At 32.0% G+C, this 24,070-nt stretch overlaps 2 protein-coding genes across 6 annotated transcripts; one reads left to right on the top strand and one right to left on the bottom strand.

The window, feature by feature from the left end:
• The first annotated feature begins 967 nt into the window (after positions 1-967).
• Positions 968-4,154, top strand: LOC107647857 (alcohol dehydrogenase class-3). The gene is made up of 9 exons (XM_016351901.3): positions 968-1,158; positions 1,245-1,381; positions 1,498-1,544; positions 1,854-2,179; positions 2,776-2,858; positions 2,950-3,025; positions 3,169-3,326; positions 3,426-3,587; positions 3,859-4,154. The coding sequence occupies exons 1-9, from the start codon at positions 1,125-1,127 to the stop codon at positions 3,973-3,975; spliced, it is 1,140 nt and encodes a 379-aa protein (XP_016207387.1). The 5' UTR covers positions 968-1,124; the 3' UTR covers positions 3,976-4,154.
• A 1,058-nt stretch (positions 4,155-5,212) lies between these two features.
• LOC107647856 (DENN (AEX-3) domain-containing protein) lies at positions 5,213-14,070 on the bottom strand. 5 transcript variants are annotated; one of them, XM_016351900.3, is made up of 19 exons: positions 13,908-14,070; positions 12,739-13,628; positions 11,860-12,048; positions 11,246-11,329; positions 10,721-10,780; positions 10,224-10,268; positions 9,935-10,131; positions 9,309-9,848; positions 9,020-9,113; positions 8,669-8,845; positions 8,501-8,590; positions 8,025-8,087; positions 7,855-7,929; positions 7,715-7,765; positions 6,896-6,973; positions 6,492-6,626; positions 6,131-6,238; positions 5,866-5,931; positions 5,213-5,414 (listed from the first exon to the last, which is right to left on the bottom strand). In XM_016351900.3, the coding sequence occupies exons 2-19, from the start codon at positions 13,189-13,191 to the stop codon at positions 5,340-5,342; spliced, it is 2,580 nt and encodes an 859-aa protein (XP_016207386.1). In that variant the 5' UTR covers positions 13,192-13,628; positions 13,908-14,070; the 3' UTR covers positions 5,213-5,339. The 5 variants fall into 5 exon arrangements, 4 of the variants coding, with proteins under 4 accessions (XP_016207386.1, XP_016207384.1, XP_088345771.1 ...); XM_016351898.3 differs by lacking the exon at positions 13,908-14,070 and having other exon boundaries at positions 9,020-9,116; positions 12,739-13,323; XM_088489645.1 differs by lacking the exon at positions 13,908-14,070 and having other exon boundaries at positions 8,669-8,839; positions 12,739-13,323.
• Positions 14,071-24,070: the final 10,000 nt, after the last annotated feature.

Genomic DNA, 24,070 nt, shown 5'->3' with positions numbered 1-24,070 from the left:
TATCTCCAAGATTTTACTCCGACAGACAAATCAGTCTCCAGTTTATTTTCCGACAAAGTAATTACCCAGATCAGTTTCCAAAAATTTTAAAGGCAGACATTTTAGTCTCAAAAAAAAATTTAATACACAGATCAATCCTCAATGTTTTTCTCCATCAGACATAACAATTCTTGTAAAAAAAAAGAGTAAAATAAAATTATTATTATTATTATTATTATTATTATTATTATTATTATTATTAATTGAACAATAATATCGTACCATAATTTTTTGTATTTTTTAGATAAAAATGATAATAAATTTATTTATTAGAGTCTTTTATATATATATATATATATATATTCCCTCAAGAACAACAACAATAATAGTAATATTCAATAAAATTATTAGAAATTATTCTACAAAAAATTTAAAGTTGAAATTATTTGATATTTTGTATTTAATATAATCAAAAGATGTCCTATTTTAAAAAATATGGTTGTATTAAAAGAAAATATTTTAATTTGAATTTTAAAACATCATTATTCACCTTACTTGTTTGTAATGAAAAGAGTATATTAATATTCTATTTTCATCGTCTACATGCACAAAGCTAAGTTAATAATAATAAAGGTTGACATATAGTAAAAGTAAAATGGACAGGAGACTATTATGTCTGACAGAGAAAAATGTTAGAAATTGATCTGTGTATTAATTTTTCTTAGGAACTAAAATATCCGCTTTTAAAATTCTTGGAGACTGATTTGGATAATTATAAACTGGGACTGATTTGTCGGTCGGAGTGAAATTTTAGAATTCATCTGTATATTAATTTTTCTTAGAAATTAAAATGTCCGCTTTAAAAATCGTTAAAGACTTATTTGAGTAATTATTCTAAAAAAAAAACGACTGGTTGACGATACACCATAGCCCAATGATCTAGACCCAAAAAGAGTGAAAAAAATAATTGATTAAACCCAAATGAGTAGTTAGTTGGTAGCTGCCTTGTATAGTAACAGTAGTAACCCTTTATACCAAAACAAAAAACAGTAGTAACCCATTTTATTTCCACTCATTTTCCCCTTCATTTTCATCATCATCAACATCATCGTTCTCTCTACTGTGCGGTCTCAGTCTCAGTCTCCATGGCAACTCAAGGTCAAGTCATTACTTGCAAAGGTACTACAATTCACTCTCTCTCTCTATTTTCATCTTATTCTTCTTCATTAAACGGCGATTTGACTTTTGTCGTTTTGATGATGAAGCTGCGGTGGCCTGGGAACCCAACAAGCCTTTGTCCATCGAAGACGTTCAGGTGGCTCCACCGCAAGCCGGCGAGGTTCGAGTCAAGATCCTCTACACTGCTCTCTGTCACACCGATGCTTACACCTGGAGCGGAAAGGTGTTTTCTTTTACCCTACCCCATCCCTTTTCTATTTCCCATTCTCGTTTTCCAAATTTAAAGTTTTTTTTCCTGCTAAATATTAAATGCTCATTTATCTAAATCATGCTTTGCAGGATCCTGAAGGTCTCTTCCCTTGTATCCTTGGCCATGAAGCTGCTGGGTGAGTAATTTTTTTTTTTAATGAAGAGCATGTTTTGTTACATGGTATGATTTGAATGGTCCAGGTTGAACTTGGGTTTTGATGCGCTAAAATCTGATGGTATAGGTTTTGTAGAAGTTATTGTTATAAAGTGATGATAAATCTGTATATTAGATTATCTTGATCTAGGGTGCACCAACTTTATTTTTATTTTTATTTTTATTTTTTTTCCTTCTTACTGCATCATAACATTGTCATGTTTAACATTGGGTTGTGTGATTGTTGATTGAGGGGATTTCGTTTATTTAGTTTATTTATTTATGGGTGCAGAATTGTGGAGAGTGTTGGAGAAGGTGTTACTAATGTGCAGCCTGGGGATCATGTTATTCCATGTTACCAGGCTGAATGTGGTGAGTGCAAGTTCTGCAAATCTGGAAAAACGAACCTCTGTGGGAAGGTTCGTTCCGCCACTGGAGTTGGAGTGATGCTTAGCGACCGCAAAAGTCGTTTCTCTATCAATGGGAAGACCATTTATCATTTCATGGGAACTTCCACCTTCAGCCAGTACACTGTTGTTCATGATGTAAGTGTGGCTAAGATTGATCCAGCTGCTCCTTTGGATAAAGTTTGTCTTCTTGGTTGCGGTGTTCCAACCGGTAAGTGTTGTCTTTCTCCTTTTCGCAATTACAAAGTGTATTGAGATTATGTTGCCAAGGCCACTTGGTGAGCAAGCCCACGTGTTGGTTATTTGATTATTAAATGCTCCATGCTCAATGGATTGTTGAAATGTGCTTGGACATTGATGTTAGGTTTGCCCATCGAGATGGATTTCATACAATATAAGTCGTCAGCTTGAATAATTCAGAGTTTGAGTTTGATGTAATGATGTCTAATTGACTTTTGCATCTTCTGGTTCATGTAGCCTATAATAGGACAAGGCTTAGTTTTTGTTGGTCTCTCATGGATTCATCATTATCACCTGCCGTTGTTTAAATTCGATAAGAAAGTAGCCTAATAGCACTCTTAAGCTTCTTAACATGATAGTTTATCAATTAATATAATACCCCCCCCCCCCCCCAAAAAAAAAAAAAAAGAGTAAGCTTGTTGGATATTCATTTTCTTTTTCCTTTCTTTCTTCCCTTTGTTCTGGTTTTAGTGCTATATTTAAAAGACTACAGTTGAGTCACGCCTTCCTGTGCCTTGTTCTTTTCTTGTTATGCATTTAAGAAAACTGTTATTTTTTATTTTTTAGGGCTTGGAGCTGTATGGAACACTGCAAAAGTTGAACCAGGGTCAATTGTTGCTGTTTTTGGCCTTGGAACTGTTGGTCTTGCTGTAAGTTTCTTTCCTGTAGTTAGCGTAGTAGTAAATGTGTTTTTTGCTTGGTATCGAACTACCACTGCAATTGATTATTTTATACTTACAGGTTGCAGAGGGTGCAAAAAGTGCCGGTGCATCTCGTATTATTGGCATTGATATCGATAGCAAGAAATTTGATACAGGTAAATGTCTGAAACATATGCCCTTGATGTTGTGAAGTGATATGCTCCAAGGTTTCTTATTTCTAAGCAAGAGTGTTGTCTTACTGTGTGCAACTTTAAATACATGTTCTTCTGTTTACTTCTCTTGCTATTTTACCTTGCAGCGAAGAACTTTGGAGTCACCGAGTTTATTAATCCTAAAGAACACGATAAACCAATTCAGCAGGTCATAGTTGATCTTACAGATGGCGGAGTTGATTATAGCTTTGAGTGCATTGGGAATGTCTCCGTCATGAGAGCTGCTCTGGAATGCTGCCACAAGGTGAACACTGCCGCAGCAGTGCCACATTGACTCAATTGTTCAAATATTACTCTAGATGGACATAACCATGAAAATATATGTTTTGCTGAAAAATTCCAGGGCTGGGGAACATCAGTTATCGTGGGTGTTGCAGCATCGGGCCAAGAGATATCTACCCGCCCTTTCCAATTGGTGACGGGGCGTGTCTGGAAAGGAACAGCTTTTGGTGGCTTCAAGAGCAGGTCACAAGTGCCTTGGCTTGTGGAGAAGTACTTGAAGAAGGTAAATGTTTGGAGAATGCTATTATGCATTGGGCTGAATCCGGTGCATCATGCACTAAGGTTGAATCATAATGGATGCCACTCTCACGATTCAATTCTAACCATTGGATTACCTTTGCTTACGATGCACCAAGTTCAATTTGATGCATCTTAAGATGCTTCCTACAGTTTTTCTCAAGTGTATCAAACTCCAATATTGTTGGGAAGTGTTTCTTTTTTTTATAATTTTATTTTTGAGGAGGCTTGACCTTATATTTTGCTCGTTTTTGCAGGAAATCAAGGTTGATGAGTACATTACCCACAATCTGACGCTTGGCGAGATCAACAAGGCTTTCGATCTTATGCACGAAGGAGGATGTCTCCGTTGTGTTCTTTCAACAGATGCATGAGATGATCCAAGATTCTAGGTGCCCAGTTGTTCTTCCTTCATGTGGTGGTTGTCCGGTTAAATGAATCTTCTTTTTTAGTATCTTAATTTGTAACGATGGCTTATAATATGAATGGTTACCTTTCTTTTGCAAAACATGTAATGCCATGTGTCTATTAACCCTTCCATTTTACCACCTAAGTGTTTTTCCGTTTGCCATGCATCCAATTAATAAAATATATACCCTACCTGCGGGTACTCAACCCAGACCAACCCATGGATAGGGTAGGGTGTGGTGTGAGTTTGCCTGCAGGTAGGGTAGGATACGGGTTAAGGGTATACCCTACTCTATCCGCACTCCTAATATATTATATAATATATATGTAAAAATTATGTATGTAGTGAAAAAAGTGAGTGTTGAACCCACAATTTTTGTCTTATAAAAATTTGAAATAATCACTAAGTTAGTTGATGATCATATTATTTATAATTTTATGTTGAATTTTTTAAGATTTTATTGTTTTTAATTTTTATTTGGACTTAATTTTTTATTTTTTATTTTATTAATATGTATGAAATTTAGAATGGTTAAATTTTATATTTGCCTAAAAATTTATTTTTCTGCAAGTAGGATATGGTTTAGAACTTTGATGCGGGTCGAGTTAGGGTTTTCAACCTGTGGACAGGGTAGAGTAGAGTTTTAAGAAAGTTTTCAACTCGCAAATAAAATTAAGGTAGAGTTCAAACTCTATTCTACCCTATTTGTTGCCATCTCTATTCAGAACCTTTAATCAGAATTTTATTTTTTGCTTTGAGAAAAATAACCAACTTACACTTGTTTCTGTTTTTACTTCTAAATTGAGTGGGTGAAGATTTAATTCTCATTTCATCTAAATATTGATAATTGTAGGAGTGATGATAAAAAATATAAAATAATATTCATGGATAAGATACATTATACATATACTGAGTAAAATATCTTTTTATTGAAAGCATGTGACGTTATAAAAATAATATTTATATGCATGATATCTTATACTGTAGTACTGTACACATGCACTGGAGAACCTTGATTTAACAATATCTATGTATCCCTCAACAAAAAAAAATTGGGACCTTGATTCTGATTCTCTCTTCTAGGGTCAGCATAATCAGTGGTGTAGCCATACAGGGCTTCATTGCATCCCTTTTGTATCAAGCATAATACAAATCTCATTAACCATGAACACCCCATATCAATGTTTTGTCATTCCCAAAGAAAAAAAAATACATTGGATTCTTTGATTAGCAAAATTTCATGTGCACTTAAGTTAGTTCACCTTCACCAGTATGGGTTAAGAAGCATATGTTCCACTCCACCTTTGTGTTTTATATAAATTAATGTGGCTATAACTGACCTCTCTCAAAACTTGATATACGAGAATCTGATAAAACACTGAACAGTTGTGTATCTACAAATAGCTGCAAGCCCAACAACGACTCATAATCAATACCCTAGAAACCAAAATAATAATAATAATAATAATAATAACACGGCTGTAAATTCTAGGATTATGCTATGGTAAAGAGTGTTTTCCAATAAAAAATGATCATTCTTTTTATAATAGAAAAAAAAATAATAAAGACAATATGTGCAGTGCACACTGTTCTTAAAAAATTAGTTACAATCTTTAATCTTCATTCAAAATAGTTACACATTTGAACTTCATTGAAGGGGGGTCCTAACATTTCACCCCTATGGTCCTGAATATCTGATGTAACACTCCATAATGTTAAAAATGCTGAACATTTCTCCACATATTAAGAGGACAATTAATTTTTATTCTAAACAAGACAAAGGATGACAAAACTGTGCATGATCAAGATGTCCTACAATTTTTCTTTAAAAATAAAATAAGAAAAAGGTTGTTACCTTCATGAATAGCTGGTCCCTATTAGGAAATGAATCAATGAATGTCTCCTTAAGAAGTAAAGAAACCTGAAAAATTTAATCAAGGGTGAGGCATGAAAAAAAAAACAAGTTGGCAAGTTACTTATTCTTCATTATTTATTACTATTCTTTTTAAAAAAACATAAAATTTAGGAATATAAAATGTGATATTATAGAACACATAGAATTCTTATATGTATTTCTTTCCTTCTATCAAATTTACATTAAAGTAAGTTGGCTACCTTACCCTGTCATTATTCGATTGTACACTAGTTATTGTATGAGATTTTAGATCTGAACACAGTGACTCCAAATAGTGCCAAACTACATTCAAAAACTGAGTTGCAGCTTTAGCCTGTGAACAAAGTACAATTAGTAGTTGCCACAGGTGGAAAAAGCATGACTACAACTTGAAAATCTTGCATATATAGTAAAACATCAAAATTCAAGGCCTCTCTGGTTTATGTTTTCATCTTTAATGTTCTTGTTTTAAGATTTTGTAAATAAAAAGTAAAAATACGAAATGAAAATAGAAACTATGATTTGATTGTTTTTATTGTAACAAGACCCGAAGTGTTCTTAGTTGATGGAGAGAAGTGAGAAAAAACCTGAGCTTCATTGCACCTATGTATAGGATGTCTTTTAGCATGCGAACTTTCGTTTTTAAGTTTGGCATGAATTGGACTCAACTGCGAGTAAAGTTCTCTATACTGTGGAAGTTTTGGCAATTGACACATTTTAACCTACAAAATTAGAAAACAATATTTAGCAGGAAATAAAAAAAGAAAACAGAAGAGAAAATTAAGAGAGCAAAATCAAATGATATTATAGCATCTGCCATTTGTCTTATCAGAATAGATGTTCAACAATGGGGTCTAAAAGATGCATATTAGCCGATACTTTGGAATGTAAAGATAGATAGGTATATAAATAATGTTACAACATCCTAAATATATTGCTAAACAAGCTGATTGAATACCATGCAATTAGTTCTCTTTAAAACATTACAAACCTGATTCTTCGTTGCATTAACAAGAACAAGGTTATTAGTTTTCGTATGCGAATCATCCGGCATACGCTGTATGCCAACCTGCAGAATCATTAGAAAGTTGGATCAAATAATTTAGACAATGCGGTGTCCACAAAAAGGTTCTAAATACGAACATCACATGGAAATCAGGGGTAATTCAGTTCAAGTCATAATGCATGCGTGAACATTTTTGACATAGAAGATTTACTTTTACAGAGACATTTTTCTAATCTAACAAGTAAACTTTACTTTCACACAAACAGTTCGCAGCTGAAAAAGTTCACCCAATGGAAGAAAAACACCATTATTAACATGAACATGAACACGATAATTCTCAATGCAAGGCATATATAAGCGGAAAAGGAAAAGAAAAGAACAATGGATCATATAGAAGAGCCAAAGCATAACCAATTCAAGATGAAATCGGAAATACATGAATAATATCTTGAAAAGAAACAGGACAGAATAATTTTATCTTATGAGCAGTGAAAGTAAAAGGATCTAGTTTTATCTTGTAGATGTAGGATAGATTTTTTTTTCTTTTTCTTTTTTCTTTTTTAAAAAAATGCTGCTGGTCAAATTTGAAATTTCACAAACACAAATAGAAAATGCTAAATCTTAAATTTCATTCCATAACTAGATAAAAAAAACATATATAAAGGAGACTATAATTGAAAGAATTATGAATTCTCATGTAATCATTAGCAAAACCAATAGCACGAGCAATAACAGATACCATAACAATAGTCCACAAAACAAACATGACATGCCAATTTGAAAATAAAGTAAAAAGAAACTCACAATATATGGAACAGGTGCATCAAGAAAATCAAGCATTGATCCAGGTAAAACCTGAAAAGCAAGGCTAACATATTATTAGATATATAGGTAAAATTCACATGGAAAATATAATTGAACATGTTGGAAGCCACTGAACTCACAGGTAGAAATAAACTCTGCCATTGAAATGGACGAATCATTGGAATAAGACATAGCACTATGGCAGATAGAACACCCTGCATTGTGTCAAGAATGACCAAAATGAATTTATTTAGCACAAAATATTGTCAGGCTAACAATAACTACTATGATTATCGTTTCAAATTCTTACCAGATTGGGGCACACTACTACCACCTGTTTTTCCAATAACACTCCAGTAAATAATGCCAGCATCTGCTAGTAACATGTTAAAAAAAGGATTAAAATATCAATTTCATCAAGAAACTGACAAGATATTTGCAGCACATATAATTATTTAGTAATTTCATTTTATGCATGGCTCGCAATCTTCCGTTAATGCCACACTTTTATATTGATATTCTGGTGGAAAATTATCATGACTTTATAAGATTTCCCTTTTAGTATCAGAACTAGCATTAAATATACTTCAAAAAACATCAATAAAAAAATAAAGCATCAGCGAGGAACAAAATCAACATGAAAATAGCTTTCTACATTGAATTTATTAAAAATAACAATAGTTTGATAAGAATTTCTGCATGTGTGGAATGGTTTCCAGGAACTGTTTCTGCAAATAAATTCTGACAGATAAACATTGTTGAACTTCAGGTAGAATATCTGCTTACAGATTCAAGGGACAGAACTCGACAAGTAGTTGCAGTCGTCCAAATTGATAATGCAAAGGCTTCCTCGGCAGCAGCCAACTTTGCATTGACCTTTTAACAAGTACAACTCTAATGAGTGAACTTAATTGCAGAGAAGCGTTGTGTTAAAAAGAAACACTAGAGAATTACCTGAGCAGGTTCAGAGGAATTTAAACTATTGCTAAAGCCAAGGACCTCAACTGAGTGTCTTATATATTGAATAGCTTGTAGATGTTCAAGAGGATGGAAGATAAATTCGGTTCCTCGAGGTGGAATACAATGTGAATGATATCTATGCACTATCTGTAGCAAATCATTCTTCTTCTCCTATCAAAACCATTTGCAACAACGCAGCATGTTAATGCTAATCAAGAGTCACCTTACTAACCAAAGCAAAACAAATGGTAAACTGGTTTACACTTTAGTCACTTACAACAACAACAACAACAACAACAAAGCCTTGTCCCACTAAGTGGGGTCGGCTTCACTTCAGTCACTTACCGTAGGAAATTCGATTAAGAACCCATCCCCATATTCTCTTTCATTGTTTGCAAAAAGATCATCATCATCTTCCCAAACCACACTTTTAGCTGTACTGCTGATGGAAACAATACAGAAGCAGTAAGTAGCAACCATAGGATTCGATTATAGAAGACAAATTATTACCATAAACACAGCTCAGCACAATAAATTCGAGGGAAAAAAAACGAAGGGGCGGGGGTTGAATCAGCAAGATAGTCTATTGAAAAGAGAACTGAAATCTAGAATGCTGTATTTGTAAATCTACCACCTGGCTAGTGAGTCCAAACTTTCAAGCCGCTCTAATTCACAACTCCTAGCACTAAAAGGTGTTCCAAACTTGGGAGAAAGTTGATCACTTTCACCATTCCCCTGTGTTCTTTCTGTAGAATCATGAATTTCTGTTGTCTCAACAGCACAATTATCATGACCTTGGATATTCTTCCTGCCATCCTTTTCGATATCTCTAGCCAGGAAAAACTCTGAAGCATCACTTGCAGTCATACTTGCAGGAGATTGAGAGCAAGAATCCCATCTTTTCGGAGATTCCCATATTTTCGGAGATTCCCATATTTTCGGTGATAATTGTATGACTTCGTCATCCGATAAAATCCCAGCAGCAGCAGCAGTAATTACTGCTGCTCCTTCAACAGGTATTGCAAAAGACATCCAGTCACTAAATGATTCTGTCTCTGGGCACTCAACATGTAAGCTCACTTGATCATCTGGCTTCGACGTGGGAATGCCTCCAGTAAGATTCAACTCATTTACAAACTGAGTTATCCGGTTCAGACGCTCCTGTGCAATGAGACTGCAGCCAAGTAAGACATAATGAATTTCATTTTGCATCTACCGAACCCAAAGGACATTAGGCATGTCTTCAACCAATGTGCTAACCTGTATAACATCTCAAAGTGTAACTCAAAGAAAGGAACTCTAGTCAGCAAACAGTAACAGCGTGGTGCAGAAACCAGAAACCGGCTGCTGAATGGACGGGGCGATGGAGGACAATACATGTCTAGGATACCAGGGGGCCTCTGAACAATTTCAGGCACATGTAAACAAACTCCATAAAGTGTTGCACTGTCTGCTGCCTAATCAAGGAATTGAAGTTTACAAGATGAGTTTCAGTAATCACTCATCTTCAAATTTCTATACAAAATTATGATGTCAGCACATTTTTTACCTTGAGTGTAAAGATAAATGATAGATCATCTCTGCCTAAATGTTCCTGCAGATAATAAACAAGAGAAGTATTATATCTTTGGTCTTGAAGGTGATGAGTGCTCAATAGAAGGTTAATTTCACAGTAAGACACTGACCGATTCACTACCACTTTTCAACTGGAAAAACTAAAACTACAAAACGAAGAACAAATTAAGAGAAAGCAACAAAGAAATATGCTGATACTACGATACTATCATTAATAGTTTCTTATGTCTCTTGAGTAAGAGCTTTTTGTGTCGAAAAATAATGCACAAAGACAAAAAATGAAAGATCATTAAATGTAGAGCTCCTCTATGATTCTCAGTTTCTTACATGTGATCAAATACTACATTATGCTCATATAGAATGAATTGATTATCTAAAACACGAGGCAACTTAAATATGTTGTATTGTTGAGCTTGTCAAAAGCAAAAACATCTACTTTGCCAAAGAAAATCAGAGATTGATGTGGCGTACCTGTCCATAGACAAGTTCATTTAATTCACTTAGAGATGGAGTCCTCTCCAACATTGATGCCTGTATTTCAACATTTAATAAATGAAATAGAATAAGATTCTACCCCAGGAAAAATAAAGATGGCCAATTTATCATTAACAATTAAGAACAGCCAACTCAAGAATTCGCTATATTCCATAGACTTCTATTGCTGTTCCTGACATGATATAAACACTCAAATTGTGTTTGCATGCTGAAAAGTAACATTGAAACTGATAATATAATTTCAAAATTCAAAACAAATAAAATATTCAAATATTCAATCATTTATTGATAGAAAATTAAAAAAAGAGTAACTTTGTGAAGCAGATTTATCAAAGGAGCAAGAGTAAACACATGGTGATAGTAGGATCAATTTAGTGGCACCAAGTGCAAACAATGGAAAACTATAGTAAACAATTTGAAAGGTAGCATTTTTGTTAGAAGACAATGAGAGAAGGTACCATTTGATATATCTAAGTAAATACAAATAGCTTTCAAGCAGACCTTTACACCTTCAGGAAAGCAAAAGGAGCATAACTCCTTCCGAGGTACTGTTAGCTTCTTTCCAAGAGGATATTTGAAAAGTATCTGCATTTTCATTAAAAGATATTATCAACAATGAACCCTATTGATCCATAGGAATAGGCTAAGTTGAAATGATAAAGAGGGAGGACATGTTTAAGTTTGTACTATCAAATTATTTGCTTGTGACCTCACATGAAACGTAGCAGCATATTATACGCTCGAAAATTCCATCCATCATCAAAGTGCAGACATACCTCTAATATACCAAATATCTTTCAAAACTCGTGAAATTAATAAAACTCCTAAGAGAACCAGACACCTGACACTAACCATGCCTATAAAACCCATCTTTTACAAAGCTACTGAAATTAACATTAAATATTTATCAATAGATAACTACAAACAACTTTTAAATTATCCTTTGTATTTCTGATATGCTGAGATAGGCCAGTTAATTTCTTTATTCTTTGTTTATCATCACTTTCTCTGTTTTGGGGGATATCTCATCTAAATAACTGTACTTTCTTCCTTTTCTCTAAAACAAAATTTCCATTTCTATTAAATATATGTATTAAAGTTGACACATGACAAACCTGTGGTTCCAAAGTTGTGTCAGGCTTCGGCATTTTGTAATCTACATATTCAGATTTTTCTTTCTCTATTTGCCATCGTTTCCTTCTAGCAAATGCATGCTCCACAGCATCCAAGTTAGTATCAGGATGCAGCCCCACAATCACAAAATGTTCAAAAAGCGTGGTTGGCTCCTTATAGTTTACACAATCCTACAGAAATGTTCCCGGTGACTCAAACAAAATCGACAATATTACATTTGCGACAAACATGTATAAGCAACAGGAAGTTACTTCCTAAAAGATACTGGAATAAAGCATCAATCTTAATGTTTCTCCTTGATTAAAAAATATATTTCAGAACAAAACCAATCAAGAGCTCCAAGAACCAAGTTTATGAGAAGCACCTCCAAATAACTTTTAGCATCAACAATATATTCATTACCCAAGGTACCAACATGGCATGGTAAAGAATAGAAACAAGCAAGAACCACTTAAGAAATCAAAATCCTCTTCACTTATATTATTTTGTTTCTTCGGATATATAAAAACATATTGTTTGGAAAGATTCCTCAAAATTCATGCTCTTAGTTCTTTCAGTTGCCATAATACTTAATGGACAACTGCTAATGGTGCATATCTGACCTTAAAATACCACAGGAGGATAATATTTTGAAAACCAAACTCAAGAATTCAGTTGATATATAAATTTACTAGAGATGAAACATGATCAACATAAAGAAGTACACGAGTTAATGTTGTCAACATGTTAGTACCATATGAAATACAAGTACACATTTCAAAATATGAAATAGATTCTGTTGCTATTTGCAGATCAGTCAAGCATTGACAATGTTCTATACACAAATGCAGTACATGAAGGGATTCTAAAAAATTGGATACCATAGATTTGGGATGAAGCTGATACCACTGCCGTTTCTGGTTCGCCATGACCTCGAGGCTCAAATGCGACGGGGAGTCTGATGATGGGGAATCTGGTTCGCGGAATCTGTTTCCCCATCGAAAAGCCTTGTTAACATGAGCCTTCAACTTCTGAAAGCTGTCAACACGTTGAATCCCTTGGGTAAAAAGTTCAGTTTGAGCTCTTCTATGTAATAAACTAGGCCTCTTTTGTGGCACTCTTGATCCGACACCGACCCCGCCAATACCACCACTGCCACCACCACCGTTACCATTACCATTACCATCACCACTGCCTCTGCCACCGGCAGCATCACCAGAGTACATACTCTTTGATGCTTCACCTGCAACTTTGAATGACCCCTCAGATATCTGCTGCAAAATTAGGGATGAGACCTTATCTTCAAGAGGTTCAGCCTCTTCTTTTGTATCCATCTAACCTTTCTCTATATATAATAATATTTACACAAACAGATCATGCTCTAGAGTTCCACTTTTCACCAATAAATTATATTGCAGCTTTAAATTCATTGCTGAGATAAATTCCAAGGCCAACATAATAAGCACGCCTATGGATCATTTCATTTCAATTTGATGATTCTACCAAGATACTGGCTTCAATGAGAAGGGGATTCCCAGATAGAATTTATCACCAAAAATCCAATCTTTTGTATCCTTAGATCATTAATGATCCTCGTTCCTCACTCAACACCGAATCCCAAGGAAAATATGATATCCTCTAATAATAAGTCCCTAACGATCAAGAAATCTTGTGATTATTCTCTGGGGCAGTTAGATTTTAGAGTGCAACCTTTTCCTCGTTCAAATTTTCAAACTTTTCCTCCCTAGTAATAATGAATACCAATCTGATTCTGAAACGAAGAAGAGAATCACAAACAACAATGACAATGATGCCCAAATTTGCCAAAATTTTCTTATTAATGGCAGAACAATGCTGATAATCAATGAATAACGCTCCAAATGTACGTCCAACGTAAACAAGTTTGTAACGGAAACAAAAACCAAGTAAATGCAGGGAATTCAAAAGGCAAATCGTAAAAAAAGAAGAAGAAGAAGGAACCAAAGAACACGCGGGGCGTTGTAGTAGGAAACAAAATGAGAAAAGAAAAAGAAAAAAGGAATGTTACTACCTTTGTTGTTGTTGCCAAAGATTTGGGGGTTGACCAGAGAGAGAGAGAGAAGAGGGTTGCATGCTAAATATGGAAGAAGGAAGAAACAGGAGGAAGGTGATAATAAATTGGCAATGGTTATTACTATTATAGTGAGAAAGTGAGAGGAATTGATGAACAATACAAATGGGAAGGGGAAGGGAAAAGACAACTCATGTTCAAACACTTTTTACACTTTGGTACTACTTTTCTGGTATTGCATGTCATGGCCCTCCAACTTTCATTAATTGCTCATCTGACACTGTTCCATCTTTTTTCGGGCGTTTTTTCCTTTTCTGTCGGAGAGTTCCCAAGCTTGCAACATTCAATTCATCTCCCACTTTTTACAGGGGAAACAAAATAAAAATGTAACGTCTTTACTCTCTAGAATTTAGAGTGTTTACAGTTTATTCTCAAAGTATCAAAATTTTTTTATTAAAAGTTATTAAAAAAGTATTCTTATTAATCATACAAAAATATGTTGTCACTAAAAAATACAAAAATATTGTTTTTAAATATAAATTAAGGGCAAGTTACTTAAATAAATAGATTAGAAAAAATATTTACCTGAATGTGCAAAATTGGTTCTTGTTACCTGCATGCAAAATGTCATTTCTATGTAAACCGTGGCAACCCACCACGGTTTCAAAACGTACATAAACCGTGGAGACCCACAGCGGATTAGGGTTTAAAAAAATTGAGTGTAAACCGTGGTAGGTCACCACGGTTTACTAAGGAAAAATTGCATGCATAAACCGTGGAGAGTCACCACGGTTTATGAAGAAATCCTTTTGCACATAAAACCCTGTGGGTCACCACGGTTTATGTGTGTGTGGCTATATAAGTAATCCGTGGAAGGTTAGAACGGATCATTTGGTAAGGAACAAAAAAAAAAGGAAGTTGTTGTTGTGTTGAGAGGATTTGGCAAAACTTTGGAGGTTTGAAGGAGAAGTGGGTGGTGGAGCCAATGGAGGGTAAGGATCGCTTGTACCGACTAAATGGCGTCGCTCACGTGGCAGGATATATCGACGAAGAGGTTAGTTACTGTTTCTGTCGTTATTATTGTTATTAAAATTCATACTAATATAGCAATTGATATTATTAGGGATATTGTTAGTAAAAATATTTTATTATGTTTATTTGTATTGTTATTCTGATTAATGTTATTTACATAAATATTGATATTATTATGGTTACTGTCAATCCAAATGTGAGGCATTTATTAATATTGTCTACTGAATAATGCATATTTTATTATGCTTATTTATCTTGTAAGTCTGGTTAATAGTATTTCTCTAAAATATTTTGTTATAAATGTAAATATTTTATTGAATAATATTTTTTTTTCTGTATTTATATTGTTATAATGAGTGCATAGTATTCGTAGCTTCACGGTGTATTACACAATAAGAGAATCAATGAATTTAATGTGATGAGTCTAATAATTTTTACGAAAATTATGTTTGGTGTTGTTTGTAATTGTTGTATGTTAAGGGATTTTGTTACCCACGTTTTGCAGCCTAGTAGGGTTATTAGCGCCGTTAGGAGGCAGCAGAATATGCCCTTACATGACCGGATTATACCGTATCTGGAGAATGCCGGCTTGTATCATCTGGCTAGGCTAAACAGTCAGTGGTTCTGGGTTGATGAGTCTCTCCTTAGCGCATTTATTGAGCGGTGGCGTCCGGAGACCCACACGTTCCATATGCCGTTTGGTGAGTGCACCATTACTTTACAGGATGTTGCGTATCAGCTGGGTTTGCCGATTGATGGTGTGCCCGTTAGTGGGTGCTTGAATGAGTTTGAGAATCTGATGGAACACGGTAGACCAGCATGGGTGTGGTTTCGGGAGTTGTTCGGGGAGTTACCTCCACAGAGTAAAATCAAGCAGATGACAGTGTGCTACACATGGTTCCACGAGAGGTTCCGGGTTCTCCCTGCAGATGCTACTGATGAGACCGTGCGTGTATACGCACGCGCTTATATCCTGATGCTGTTGTCGTCTCAGCTGTTTGCGGACAAGAACGCAAACAGGGTTCACCTTCGCTGGTTGCCTTATTTGGCATCGTTGGACGACTTGGGCAGATATAGCTGGGGCTCCGCTGCACTGGCCTGGTTGTATAGGTGTCTTTGTCGTGGAACAAACAGGAACGTCGTTAACTTGGCTGGGCCGCTACAACTACTACAGTCTTGGATTTTCTGGAGGTTTCCCACTCTGAGGCCCACTGGTTTTGACCGGTTCGGGTTTCCTCTTGCTTCCAAGTAGGGTTTAGTATTATCCGTTAATAAATTTTAAATACATCATGTGTTATGGTTTGTTTTGACATCATTTCAATTAAAATTGTAGGTGGGCTGAGTTTGTGCCGAGGAACGATGCAGGGGCTCAGAGATTACTTTACACTCAGCACAGCTTCATCTTTACTCTGGAATGATTGCCCAATCTGAAATTCTGCAGAAGATCCCCCCACTCTATTACCACTGTCTTCCTGTTGACCAAGAGCTTCCAAGTTTAGTGTCGAGAAGTGTGGAGGGTAGTGATGAGAACCAGAACTTGCTGGCCTATGCTGCGCATGTGGATCGCCACGTCTGTCATCGTCGTTGTCACCATCGATATCAACAGGCTCCTGGTCAGACTCATCGTCACGCATTGCATTCTCTACTTGATCAGGTCCACCAAAGTCTTCGATATAAGGTACGAGGCCACCACCGGTGCCCACAACGTGCGGATGCTCAATGACTGCTGCATTCTCCAAAGGTATAGAACCAACAACCTCTGTTCGGTCTAAATCAGCCGCAAACGAAGGTGATTGAATCGGCGGAACATACGGTCTGACCGCAGGCATCGAACTAGATGCACCACCCGCGGCAGCTGGGCAGGGAACTGGCGCGGATGCCCCAGAACTATCGACACCAACCTCCAACTTCGCGAACAACTCATGGATTCTGATCTCCGGAAAACTCCGTACACAGTAGAACAGAACCCTAATATCTTCATCAGCCTTAACCGCAAAGGTTTCATACTGAACACCGGTCGATACAACCGCCATGGGAATCTTGTAGAATAGTTTCTTCACCCACTTGCTACCCAACACGCCAAGCTTCTCCAAGATGCTATTCTTCAAATCTGACAAAGTCATCGACGACCTGATAAAAACACTTAGTGGTTCTCTGTCGGTAAACTTCACACCTTTGCTTTTGCTTTTTTTTATTTTCCTAGAGTAATGCACTAAGGCAAGAAAACTCTCTTCCTCACTAGCCATTGTGAAAATGATCTCTTATGGAGCTTGATTCACCAACATATATATAGACTTCTTGTCAACATAAACCGTGGTGACCCACAGGGTTTTATGTGCAAAAGGATTTCTTCATAAACCGTGGTGACTCTCCACGGTTTATGCATGCAATTTTTCCTTAGTAAACCGTGGTGACCTACCACGGTTTACACTCAATTTTTTTAAACCCTAATCTGCTGTGGGTCTCCACGGTTTATGTACGTTTTGAAACCGTGGTGGGTTGCCACGGTTTACATAGAAATGGCATTTTACACATGCAGGTAACAAAAACCGATTTTGCACATTCAGGTAAATATTTTCTCTAATCTATTTATTTAAGTAACTTGCCCATAAATTAACTAAATCTAAATATATTAACAAAACATTAGTAGTTTTAATTTTTAAATTTATCCATTTTGTATTCTAAAAACACATGTTAAAATTATAAATTAAAAAAAATTATTAAAAATACAAAAATTTAAATTTTTAATGTATTTGTTTTGTATTTATTAAAAAATTTAAAATCTTAAATCATTAACTTTTTATATTAAACATCTTGACAAATGTTTTTAGTCAAACATATGAAAATATTTCTCTTATTTAAGATTAATAAATATAACATTGGTTGAGATGTTAAATTTATTCTCTTAATAAAATATTGTTTCAACTTAAATATATATATAAAAAAAATTTTAACCCCTGAACATGTTTAATTAATATTCCTATTATATATAAAACAGAAGTAAAAGTGAATTTTATGAGAGATATATGTAAATATTTATAATTAATTAAAATTTTAAAATTGATAATTGATAAAAATTTAATTTTAATGTTTTATCAGTATAAAATAATTTTATATATATATTTAATTATATAATATTATATTAATAAAAGTAATTATATTTTATATTAATCATATAAATATAAATAGTTATTCAAATAAATAAATATAATTATACGATAGCATAAAACGCTTTACACTATTAGAGTATCAAAATTATACTCAATCGATAATAGATACCAAATTGAAGCAACGAAGATCAGCAAAAAACATGATCAATATTGTAAATTGAAGAAAGCATATTAGTAGGCACATGCAATATTGGAAACTTTGCGGGAATAATTGCAATTATGAAACCGCTATTGAGGCTCAATGGATGAGACAATATTTTGACATTGATGTATGTCGCCAACTCGCCATGCATTCAATTTCATTCCAAAATACATAAACTGATACGCATAGTGGGACCCACTAAATGAATCTCTTCGATGGTCCAATAATAAATAAATAAAATATAGTACATGAATGAATCTCCTCGTTTGTCCATTCAAACATAATAATAATAATAATAATAATAATAATAATAAATACTTCAATAAAAATATCTTTTACAAATTATTAAATGATTTAGTCAATTATATTAAGTTATTTAATAATTTATAATACAATTTTTATGGGAAGAAATTTTCATTAAACTATTCACTATAAAAAATATTTGGATTAGTACTTTTATCAATATTATTTACTATTTTAGATTAATATTTTATTTTATTTTTATATTATTAAAATTTAAAATTTAATATAAAAATATTTTTGTTAATCATGTAGTTTTGTTGATAATAATAATAATAATAAGGTCTATAGAAACAGAAAAAGGTTTTTGCTAATTTTTTTCCTAATTAATTACTTAAATTCACTTGATAATGAATTTTTATTTTTTAATGAATTGAATATATCAAAACTTTAAATATGTAAACTTTTATCTAGAAGTATATTAATTTAGAGAAGTAATAATTTTACTATTTTTAAGTATATCTTTTAATAGTTAAAAAAACAATATTTTAAATTTTTTACTTTTTATCAATTACTTTAATTTATAAATAATAAATGTAAAAGAACAAATTACACACAAAAATAATAGATATTTATGACATTTTTTTAAGTTTTAATCTGTCTGAAGGTTTTTTTTTTAACAGATTTAAACTCTTTTGAATTTAGAACTTAGAACACTAAAAACTTTAAATAAAAATAAAAATATTGCACAATCGCACACAATCAATGAAGAAATAACAATGGCATTCTAACGTGCGTGATACCCCGCAACATGAAATATTCTGAACCGTTCAATTTACTTTTGCATTGAGAAGCGATAACGATTACAGATTAGAGTACTAGACGGATAAAACCATGTGGGCATGTCGCTCATGTTCATGCAACCCCAAAGTCAAAGTCAAAGCACCTGAAAACTGTAAAGTGTAAACTTTCTTTCATTTCATTCAGTCACATGGACGGAGGACTTGACTATTTTGTCCGAAAACTTTTTGAAATGAAATAAATTAATTATTAATTAATTATTTTCTAAAATAAAGTAAACTAATTTTATTTATCAAAATGCACTTTTTTAGGTTGGAGAAGGATTTTTTATTTAAATTATTAAAATATAATATTTACTAAAATATGTGATGTACAGATAAATTACAATTTTACATATTTTAGAATACTCAGTTTGAATATCTGAGATATGTTACAATATTAAAAAAGAAGAAAATTTAATTGCACTCGGAATATGATACAACTATGTAGTTGTATATATCTAAGGTGTTGAGTACCCGAAGTAAGATCAGAAAATAATTCTGACCAATGTATATAAAATATGTGTATAATTATGTAGGATCTCTACATCTTAGATAATTACATAAAAAAAATTATATAAGGAGTTTCAAAACTTCAAAACTACTCAGATTACATTCATACCACTACTCTTTATTCTCTTTCTCCTTCTTTTCGTAGATATGGCTAGTAATTAAATTTCTTTGTGAAATTTATCCCAATGGGGTCATAAATGGTGAGGGGAAGTAATATTTAAGTGTATTTCACTTGTGATGTTGCGCACTTGCATCTTGATTCTCTAGTTGCGTTGAACAATATCATCTTGAGCAACATGGGGTAATAGGTTCCAATAAGGTGAGAAGAATTGTCTATAGATTTCTACCAGCGCTATTAAGTGGAGGGTTCTTAACAGGACATTTTGTATCGAAACCGATAAGCATTTGAAGATAATATTCGACATACATGTTCTGTTAATGCGTAACATATGATGGAGTGATATGTTGCGATTTATGATGTAGGTGGTGGTTGTGGGTCGTCCTCTTCAATCCCATAGATAGTTCCGGTAGCGATGACACCGATTCACTATGCTAAACCTTGTGATCGTATCGAAGAAGACGAGAAAGATACTAATTTGGATTACATTACTAAAATTGGATAATCTAATAAGAGTGATTTCTCTTAGGAGTATGTGTAAGAGACTCTAGTTGGTAGGAGTCAATTTCTTCTTCCTCCGCCTTTGACAATTCCATAAGTATCAGATTTTCAAGCCATTATCGCAATCTTAACTTGGACGCTATGCAATTAGATAATCCTTTCAACCTTGACAATAAAGAAGATTATAACACGGATAGCAGTGAGAAATTTCAGGTAGGCCATAACTTTAGGAATATAAATGTTGTACTCCAAGCTAAGGTTGCGAGAATCGGATCGGTCAATAAACCAATAAAGTCATTGGTTCAATAGTTCACTGGTTTGATTAGGGTTTAACTGGTTTAATTAAATATTAAATAAAATTATTAAAAAATCTATATATAATTTTAAATATATAAATTCAACAATTTTTAACCTATATATAATTGGGTTCTAACTTAATCTTTTGGGATTTTTGGACAGCATCGACATCATTGTCTTATGGTTGTTGATTACTTTGTGATTGTTCCATTTTTAACATACAATAAAAAATTATGAACAAAATTAACTCAGCAAACAAATTTGACAAAATCATTCAACAACTCACTACTCAAACATTCAGTAAATCACTAAACCCAATAATATTAAGGTGAATTCTATGATGTAGAAGGAAGATTCTTTCTACACCTATATATTTGTGTTGTCAAAAGGGTTGTGAGACAAGTGTATAGAGAGAGAATGTGGTTAAAGACAATCTATTCATAGTAACTGACATACTTTATATGTTATATCAATATCACGTGATAGTGGTATATAGAGGAAGCTGCTTAATTGTGTTTTTTATGATTAATTATTAAAAATGATATTGGGCTTAGTTGTAGTTGTGTTTTTAGGTTAAATTATTTTGAGAAAGTAAAAATAAATTTTGATTGTGGATTAACCTATCGATCCCAATATATTTTTGTCCTATCGAATTTTGAACGTGTGTTTTGTGAATTGTTAAGCTTGCAAAAGGACTATATGTACTCATCAAAGTAACTCCACTAAACTTGCATAAAATTCAGACTCTCTTTTTTCATGAATTAATTTCTTTTATTCACATATGAAAAATTAAACTTAACTCCCAAATATTTATTAATAACTACTTATTTTAATATGTATATATAATTATATATCCATATATAAATATATATTTAATTATTTATATATAAATAAATTAATATTTTTTCAAATTATATATTACTAATTAAAATTTTTATTATTAGGTAATTATATTCTAACTGTTCTCTTAATAAGTTTTAACAATTATTTTATAAAAATTATTTAAATTAGTACTTTAAATACTAAACACATATAGCCTAAACAGTAAACATTCATTTAAAAATATTCAACGTTAAATCTTACACCCCGTATCCCCTAATTCTTAAATCATACCTTTTAAATCCTAATCTATAAATCTTAAACTTTAAACTTAAATTTTAAATTGTAAACCATAAATTTTTAACTCCTAAATTTTTAACTTTAAATTCTAAATCTTGTAGTTAAAGTCAAATTGTGACTCTAGAAATAATACTTCGAACAAATATAATTATTTTCAAGTATTTTTATGTGAAAAAATGTTGTTTATACCATTAATTATATCTATATAATAAAGAAAAAGTTTAGGGGGTCGGCACTTAACCAATAAAAAAAAATAAAGTAAATAATTCAACACCATTAAATATAATTTCACACTATTAAAAATATTAATAATAATTAATTAGTAATTATAAATCACAAAATTTAATGTCCTTATCACTCCTCTATAATAAAACTATTTGATATATTCCATTCAAATTACATGTCATAATTACTAAATTGGTATATCAAAAATTTAATATCATTATATTTTAATGAAGTATATAAATATATTTCATTGACATATTAATCAATTAGGCATCTTTTTTATATATACGCAATCAATAGTTGAAATTCATTCAGCTTCTTTTATAACTTTTTGAAAAAAAAAATATTAGGGTCATATTATTATTATATAAAAGAAAAATATTAGGATAATAATAATAATAATAATAATAATAATAATTATTATTATTATTATTATTATTATTATTATTATTATTATTATTATTATTATTATTAAATGTCATTGTGTCACGTTAATAAAATTGGTACATGTAAAATTAATATACTATGAAAATATATCATATGTATTATAGTTAACCACCAAAAAAGTTTTCGAATTATTCAAATCCTGATAAAAATGTACTCGAGTTAAATATGTATTTTCAAAAAATGCTTTAGAGATTGAATTTAGATGCGATTTTTTGCAATCATGATTAGAAAAATGAGATATTATTATTCTTAAAATTTAGTGACTTTTTTGCTAAGTATATATTTTCTTGTGAATTTTTAAAAATATTATTGGTTGTTAACAAAAAAATTATAAAAAAAATTATATACTTAAAAAAATGATCAAATTTTAAGGATAATAATATCTCATTTTTATAATTTTACTTACAAAAAATCACATCAAAATTCAATATCTAAGACATTTTTTGAAAATATATATTTACTGTTGGGCATTTTTTTCGTGTTTTAAAAATATATATTTTTCAAATAGTTTCATTATAAAAGAGTGCTAAAGTAGTAAATTTTGTGATTTGTAATTATTAATTAATTATTATTAGTATTTTTAATAGTGTGAGATTACATCTAATGGTATTGAATTACTTATTTTTTTTTTATTGGTTAAGTGCTGACCCCTAAACTTTTTTTTTATTATATAGATATAATTAATGGTATAAACAATATTTTTTCATATGAAAATACATGAAAGTAATCAGACTTTTTTGAAGTTTTGCTTCTAGGGTCACAATTTGACTTTAACTACAAGATTTAGAATTTAAGGTTAAAAATTTAGGAGTTTAAAATTTATGGTTTCCAATTTAGAATTTAGGTTTAAGGTTTAAAGATTTATAGATTAGAATTTAAAAGGCATGATTTAACATTTAGAGTACAAACTAAATATTTATAAATGAATGTGGGCTATATGTGTTTAGTATTTAAAGTACTAAATTTAAATATATTTTTTTAAATAATTGTTGAAACTTATTAAAAATACAGTTAGAATATAATTACTTAATAATAAAAATTTTAATTAGTAATATATACCTTGAAAAAGATATTAATTTATTTATATATAAATAATTAAATATATATTTATATATGAATATATAATTATATACACATATTAAAATAAGTAGTTATTAATAAATGTTTGGGAGTTAAGTTTAATTTTTCATGTGTGAATAAAAGAAATTAATTCATAAAAAAAAGAGAGTCTGAATTTTATGTGAGTTTAGTGGAGTTACTTTGATGAGTACATATAATCCTTTTGCAAGCTTAACAATTCACAAAAATACACGCTCAAAATTTCATAGGACAAAAATATATTGGAATCAATAGGTTAATTCATAATCAAAATTTATTTTTACTTTCTCAAAATAGTTTAAACAAAAAATACAACTACAACCAAGTCTAATATCATTTTTAATAATTAATTATAATAAATACAATATTAACCAGCTTATTTTTAATAATTAATTATAATAAATACAATTAACTAGCTTACT

Source organism: Arachis ipaensis, chromosome B6 (genome assembly GCF_059453495.1).
Source record: "Arachis ipaensis isolate K30076 ecotype BB chromosome B6, ASM5945349v1, whole genome shotgun sequence".
Taxonomy (NCBI): Eukaryota; Viridiplantae; Streptophyta; class Magnoliopsida; order Fabales; family Fabaceae; genus Arachis; species Arachis ipaensis.
This window is presented reverse-complemented; position numbering and strand designations above follow the sequence as displayed.